General features: G+C 40.8%; 1 protein-coding gene across 2 annotated transcripts; it reads right to left on the bottom strand.

The window, feature by feature from the left end:
• On the bottom strand, positions 1–4655 carry LOC115753925 (transcription factor E2FA). Of its 2 annotated transcripts, none has more exons than XM_030692789.2 (14): positions 4217–4655; positions 2955–3144; positions 2714–2767; positions 2533–2618; positions 2327–2415; positions 2166–2220; positions 1926–1978; positions 1799–1849; positions 1675–1723; positions 1530–1595; positions 1368–1444; positions 989–1217; positions 801–867; positions 1–678 (listed from the first exon to the last, which is right to left on the bottom strand). In XM_030692789.2, the coding sequence occupies exons 1-14, from the start codon at positions 4433–4435 to the stop codon at positions 545–547; spliced, it is 1419 nt and encodes a 472-aa protein (XP_030548649.1). In that variant the 5' UTR covers positions 4436–4655; the 3' UTR covers positions 1–544. The 2 variants fall into 2 exon arrangements, with proteins under 2 accessions (XP_030548649.1, XP_030548648.1); XM_030692788.2 differs by having other exon boundaries at positions 2955–3147; positions 4217–4651.
• Between the last annotated feature and the right edge of the window lie 3105 nt (positions 4656–7760).

The raw sequence follows: 7760 nt of genomic DNA on the forward strand, positions 1-7760 counted from the left end.
TTTCAATCAACTCCACTTATTTTCATCCACTTTGATCTAAACAAAACTAGATTAACCATACAGGATGTATAATTCCAATTACCTTTGAATTATCAGTAAGTGAGATTCTACTCCTAACCAATACCTCATGCTATGTTTTCCACGGACTGGATTTATACACATGGGTGAGCTTTTGATTCAATAAGTAATCTATTGCATCATCCGCATAAGTAGACACCTTCAAATTAGCTTGCTGCAGTGAAACTTTGCTAGATGGGAGTGGGTTACCTGCGCCTCAGCAGTTGAAACAGGTACTTCACTTGGGGCGCTTGAAAAATCTCAATCAAGTTCCATACTCACTTAAGCCGATTAAGCCACAGCTCAGTTACGGCACCAGAGTTGGCATTCATGCTGCTTGTTGTCAGTAGCTTCCTGAAGATGCTTGTCAAGTGCAAACTCATCAAGTAAATCAAAAGCATGTCACAGTCCCCAACTCCAGTAGCAAGCTTTGGCATAATGTGGACCGTGAAGGCCAGAAAAGAATGCACCTTCGGATAGCTTCATCTCACCCATTAGCAGAGTCAACAGGATTTGGCACCTCGGTAGTTCCTGATGGTGGAGTTTGTGGCCTGGGAATACTTGTATCAGGCATTCCAAAATCAGGGTGAAGCATGTCAACCTCATTCCATTCCACACCAGCTAGGGACTGAGTTAAGGACCTCAGCAGTTTCAAGAATTAAGCAGAATGAAGAGCACGCAGGATATTATTTGACTATCTACACTAAGCATAAAAGAAATGAGCAATAGTTCCATTAGGATACTGTCTGTCTTCCACATGTCCGTAATGCTTACGTCGGCACCTGATAATAGCCAGTAATCCGCATCATTCTGCAATAAATAGGAAGTGGGATAGCGTTTAAGACAAAATTCTTACACGAGCAAACTGTTCCATTTAAAGCATTTAAGATTCTTTCATACTAAGAGAAATCACTGCTCGAACAGTACTAACATCAATATCTGATGGCACAATTTTCATCATTCCTCCAACGAACTCCTGTGAAGCATTTGCATCCAAGGACATTTGATAGGCAAGGCCATCAGGATCACTTTCAGTCCTGTTGCTATCCACATTCACGGCCTCATTTACCGTATTCTCGTTCGATCCAGAACTGGGTGCAAGAGGGAAGCTAGGGGGTGGCTCCATACCATTCATCTCCTCGAACTTCTCCTCAAATTGACTTGAATATCACAAGAAAATAAAGCCTCATTTGAGTATGAAATGGATGGGAGAGGATTATCTCAAATGAAATTAAAAAAGAAAAAGAAAGAGATGGCTGTTACTATATCCAGCTAAAAAGGGGTACATGCTTTTCATGAGATAATAGTACCTTACAAGATAGACATCAATTGGACCCATAGTGCTTCTGAGTATTATCCTGTATCTCCTCTGTGGATAGTCAACAGCCTGGAGAATATAAAAGCATTGAGATATATATCAAAACCATGAAAGATCAAAGAATCCCAGTGAGCATTTTTGGGGGTCAACTTACTTCATCAGGATCTGGTACTTCCAAAGTGGTGCCATGTGGAGCCTTAATAGCAATCAAGGTCTCATTCTGTGACAAGCTTGACCTTAGAGTCGTAACAAGTGTAAGGTGACCAAAGAAGAACCAAAAGCATATAATGTGGACTGACCTGAAAACAGGGTAGGTTTTTAATATCTTCTTCAGTCACAAAGAGCCATCTGCATATACAAAAAGTTAAGTCGTGCATAGCCAGCAGACAAATGTTAATTCAACGCACAGGTTTGAGATCTCACTTTTGATTGTTCTCATCTTCACCCAAGCCCCTCAACTTTTCCTGCATTTCTCTGCAAAAGCGACAAGCATTACTAGCCTAATCGAGCACTTTGAAGATTAGCCCAGCAGTCTAGCTCAGCACCTCACCTTATTTGGTCATCCAATCTTCGTTCTTCCAGAGAAAGTTTCTCAACTTCTGCCTGCAAAGGCAATTTAAATCCTGTCACTAGAAAAAAGGTGTGCTCCTTTTTCCCCATTTAATTATCTACTAATATGGCCGCCGTGTTAAAACAATGAATTGCTGGTGTAAGAATCCGGAGATGTGCTGAACAACTGCCTATCCACAATATCAAAATAGAATAATACTAAATAGCAACTTTTGTAAACCTGCAAACGCAAAAAACTGGCATCTGCATCCTCCGGTCTTGAAGAATCAAGCCCCCTGATCAATCACAGGAATCGACAACTAAGCTCCTTTGAGCCTTAAATCCTATTAAACTATCACTAAAGATTTTGAACTTCTAGATGCAAAAAAGAGGAGAAATTACTTCCAACGTATCCGGTTCTTTATTTTCTTTTCAATGAGACCAATGCCTTCCAAGACATTAGTTATATCATATATCCGCCTCTTTTGCACCTGCATCAATGAGACTTTTTAGGACCACGTCATTAATGCCAACGTTGATTGACACACATGATTCATGGGACACAATGCAAAAAAAGTATACCGCATGGCATAGGAAAATCGCATCACCTCTAAAGTTTCTGCCGCTTTGTTCAAGTCGAGAATACCATCTTCTGCATGCTTTATTAGATTTATGAACTTCTTGGTAAGAAGACCTTTGAAATTCCAAATATCAGTATGAAAGACTAATTATGAATAATAATTTCTGAATCCAAAGAATTATCTCAAAAGTCATTCATTGGAGACTTACTCAAGGAACTATCATATCGACAGTTGCCTGCTGGAGTAAGGGCAGCAGGTGATCCTGCAAATTCATTGTAATTCAACAGTGATTTCACAGCTTTCCAAATGAGGTAACGGATGAACAAAAGCATGCAGCTATCACATTCAGGTGTGACTATTATGAACTAAACAACTAAGGAGGGCAAAGTTTTTGTTTAACCTCATGAACAAGTGGAGAAGATTGACAAGGCAAACATCAGCATTCCTACCATCATTTGACAGAGGTGTCTGCGGACCAGACTTGTTGGCCTTTGATCCCTTTGACCTGTTGTAAATCCTTCCACCTTTTGCAGATACAGGCGTCTGGAATGGACTATTTACAACATTAACATGTCCAGGGCTGTTAGTCCACAGGTTAGATGCGACCTCATTTTCTGATGTTCCGCTCTTACGTTTGAGCTGCTGTAAACACGAAGGAAAACATTTCACAGCAGTTCAATAGCCAGTAAAGGAGGTTGACTTTTGAGAGCAGTTCTAATAGTTGTGGTAACATCCAAATTTCGTGTGGTAATTCAATGAATCCAGAAGGGAAAATCATTTTCCAGGGAAACAAAAAACCTATGATGACATATTTTCTTGTTTTGAAATGGAGTAGGAAACTTCGATACAACTTCAAGAGTTTTATCTAGCTAATGAAGAAGTTTCAGTTTGGCAGGACCACTGCACTCACTATATAATACAATCTTCAACCAACTGTGAAAAGAAGATCCACATTTCACATGGAAATAAGCACGTATTTTGTGGAAGCACCTAACCAATTAAGACGATCATGACAAAACATCTGATGTATGTTCTACTAGCAACTTTCTGAGGATATACTAGCATTATCAGTACCACTTAGAATGTCCAACATATACTAATAGCTGATTCCTGACAAGCATGCATGCAAATCCCTAGTTGACTGTGCAACTGTTTCACACAGATGAAAAAAGAAGATTTCACATAAGCCACAATGAAATGGAGACACCGGGAGCTGCATTTCTTTGTTAATCGAGGTAAGCAGTGCGAAGCTGCACATTAAGTGCAAGCTTAAGGTTACCAAGCTCAAGCAAAGACGAAATGCTCATGGCTAATTAAACTTCTCGTAAAGACTCCACCACCAGAACAAGACAACAAACATCGAGCCACTAAAATTGGTTAAATTGTCAGTCAGATTGTGATGCAACTTCTATCTTTTGGTGAAATTGCAATTCCCGCCTTCAATACGGACAAGTACAACAAAAGCCGGAGCCCCTCTTCAAGAACAATCTAACAATCCCTAAAATGGGCGTCAGTCTAAATTTAACAGAGGGCGGACTGAAAACATGCGAGAGAGCTAAATCGTTCGCACAACTAAGACCACCGATCTCGATGCATTCCATCGAGCCACCATCCAACAGTCGATTCCCGCAAAAAAGAGGGGCAAAAAAAAAAACACCAGATGAACGCTAGCGACCAAATCAACGCGGGAGCCTCTAGAATCAAAACCTACAGGCGATCTGACCACGATCGCGTCGGCCTCGTGATCGGCGCCGGCGGAGCGACGGGCGTCGGCGGGGGAGGAGGAGAACCGGTGGTAGTCGTCGGGAGGGACGAAAGGGGGCTTGGTAGTGGCGAATGCGAGGTGGCGCTTCGGCGGCTGGAAGATCTGGCCGGGAGCCGCCGCCTGAGGCGGAGCAGGGCGGTTGGGAGTTCCAGAGCCGCCGGCCATGTCCCGAGGACGGCCGGCGATCGCAATCGATCGATCTGCGACGGCAATGGGCGGGCGAAAAGGGAAGCCGACGAGCTACTAGGAGAGAGAGAGAGAGAGAGAGAGAGAGAGATGGAGGTTCTCACAGTAGGGTTTTGTTAGAGAGAGAGAGAGAGAGTTAGAGAGGGAAGGAGGGAGGGAGGTGAGCGTTTGGGTTTTGGAGGAAAGTGAGCAGAAAACGAGGGAAGGAGGGAATTTTAGTTCGGATTAGATGTGGAGGGAAGCGCGCAGGCGAGAGAAAGCTTTCTTTCTTTGCTTATTTTTTCGATTTCTGCCCCTCCATCTTTCCAGAATCGTGTCCAAACCCCGCTCTGCTGGACTTTCTTTACATTCTAGTCCTTCTCCCTTTAACAATTTTTTACTTTTACCTTTTTACAATTTCTCCAGGAATGAACTGCGCCACGTTTCTATAATTTATTCGAAATGGAATCGCGATTACAAAAATTATATACCCCCTAAGTATACTATCCGACCTATCATTGAAATTAGACTTGATCGCCAGTTTTGTGGCTCGTTTGCGATGCCCATCAAATGAGAGGGTTCGATCAAAGAAATAAGCCCCGCTTAGAACTCGATTTTTAATCCTAAACATTATGTTGTTGGAATATTCATCGATTAAGCCTGCTGAGTTTCTCTAAATATTCGCATCAATTTCCTTATTGTTTATTTTTAGTGATCCTGTAATTTTAAGGGTTGACTTTCCCAAATCGAATCAACTTGACATTCTCAATTCGGTCTAAAGCATATTATAACGTCGGGGACAAATATTTCGTATAGGGATGTTATGTGCAAAATTTGAACTTGGGTCTTGCTCCATCATATTTCCCATCCCTAGCCACCTCTCATTAACGACTGATGTGGAATCTTAAGTTGATAAATGCGATAAAATATAACTGAAAAAAATTTTTTTTTTTTTTTTTGGCAGGAGCTGAACTAATATTTAAGTAGATGTTTTTTCTAACAAAAATTTTGCCTCGTGCTAATGAAGATTTTTTTGCGAGGAGAAGGGCCACTAGCCTTGCTAGTTTTTTCAATGCCTGATTTCCTAAAAAAATCTAAAATTTTTATGTTCAATTTCAATTCTGCCCCAATCAAAAAGGTACTTAGATGTCTAAAAAAAAATCACCAACTTTCACTCTAATAAAAAAGAAATCTCAGTCCAAAAATCGCGATTAGTTGTTTGACATGACATTTCCACATCGGTAGTAAATCCACGTCAAGCAACGTTACATGGAAAATTTTATAAAAAACGAAATCGTTCTTTGATATGAAAATTTACGAAATTAGGCACACCCTTTTTTTTATAGAAGGCCGATTGGGCATTTGGAACTAGAGTTAAAGTTGATTGATTTCTTTAAACAAAAAAAAGTTCGGGGTTGATTTAGAATTGAATCTAAAGTTGGAATTTTATGAGAAAAAAAAAAAAAAGTTATGCAACTTAATGTCAAGGGGTTAGTTTTTGAAAAAAAAAAATTCATCGTAGAATTGAGACTCAACCTAAAATTTGAGACCGTTTTTCCCAGTTATTAGGCCTTTCAAATTATTGAGAGGGAAAAAAATAATTAAATGTAAGACATATTTCATACATGATCAAAAACGAAATCTCTCGTCTACTAATGGATTGAGTGCCCCGTGGATGATCTCGTTCGCATGATGCAAAGATGTGTACCTGATATGTAACCCAACAAAGATTAAGGCTTCCTTTATTTCGCGAAAAGTAAATGATTTGAATTTTCTCTTTCTTTTTTTTTCTAAAAATTCTCGTTTCTATCGCTTGAAATAATATGTCTATGAAAACCGTTTTTATTATTGACAACAATTTATGCCTAACCACCCACCCGGGTGGCGCCACTGGTCCGCGCACTCTTCCTCTCACAAAAGGTCGAGTGTTCGAATCCCGGGGGTGTCACGGGATGATTTACCCTGTGGCACGTGTGTGGTGGCTAGAACGTGTTGCCCCCGGGGTTTACCTCCCGGTTGCCGGCCGTGCGGGGGTTCCCTGGGTCATAAAAAAAAAAAAACAATTTATGCCTAACCATTTACGTGGATTGACGTACATATTTTAGTTTATTAATTATGTAAGCGATACAAACGGTCACATTTACGAAAATGTTCTTTAAATTATCCGTTTTTCGCGAGACGAACAGAGTTCAAAGAGCATATATATCTTCGGGGCCTCCGCGTACGTGTTGGGGGCATGTCGGGGACGTGTGTCGGACACAAGCTCCGCCACGCCACCGACACATGATTAACATGTGTGAGACATACGACACGTGATCGGCGCTTCGAAACAACGAATGATGTCAATAAATAGTGGATTAATGTTTTTAGCGTAAATTCATCGTAGGCACTTTTCTTTTTATTTAGTTATTTGTGGATTGTCAAATTAATGTGATTGAAATAATTATAAAAATGACAATTAATCATGTATACAAAAACATATAGTTAATATACAATGCGTCATAACGTATCGAAATTTTCTATTTTTTGAGTCGGCATGTCGTATCGTGTCCGATACTACATAGGGATCGTTTGTATCCTCAAATAATGTTCAGGTCATGGTCAAGGTCAAGGACAAAGGACTGGGCGGGTGACTTTGAAATATCTAAGAAGAATGGGGCGACTGTGGTAAATCCGCAAAAGATAGGGGGTCGATTAAATTATGAACGAGGAAAACAAAGTGACTAATAAGTGGAGGGCTGGCCCAATCAAGCACTGTCCTTTTATATGAACCGTGAGATGTCCTTGTTATCCACGTGCATGCTATGATCGAGTTCTGGTTTTGCCTCCGAGGATTTCCAGGGCGATGTTTTGGGCAATGTGGGTTGTTCTCTGTTTGTTTGTATTTTTTGCTGCTGTAGCTCCCGCTGCTTAACTCGCTGAAAGGGTGGCGAGACTTGAATTTACTCTTGATTGGTGGCTTTTTCGTTCTTAGTTTGAAGGTTTCTTTGATTCCCCCTCCCTTTTGCTACCTGTGAATTGGAGGGCAAGGCAAATGATGGGGTTTAAGTACCTTTCAGACAGCCGAAAGAAAGAGCATAAAAAGGGATTTTTTTTTTTTCCCGCATGTTGTGCTTTTGATTCTAACTCTCTAGCCAGTTTAGACCATTTGCTACTGTGGTTTTAACCCTTTAGTCCATTTGGGTTGATGCTGAGTATACTGACTTTCTGGATGAGTTGGAGTAACACTGTCAGTCTTCCCTCTTGATATCAGAAACTAAGATTGTGAATGGATGTGGTCTCCTGGGATCGTATTGTCAATGCGATCGACGTCTCCAACTCAATA

The sequence above is a fragment of the Rhodamnia argentea genome, chromosome 10 (genome assembly GCF_020921035.1).
Source record: "Rhodamnia argentea isolate NSW1041297 chromosome 10, ASM2092103v1, whole genome shotgun sequence".
In the NCBI taxonomy this organism is placed as follows: Eukaryota; Viridiplantae; Streptophyta; class Magnoliopsida; order Myrtales; family Myrtaceae; genus Rhodamnia; species Rhodamnia argentea.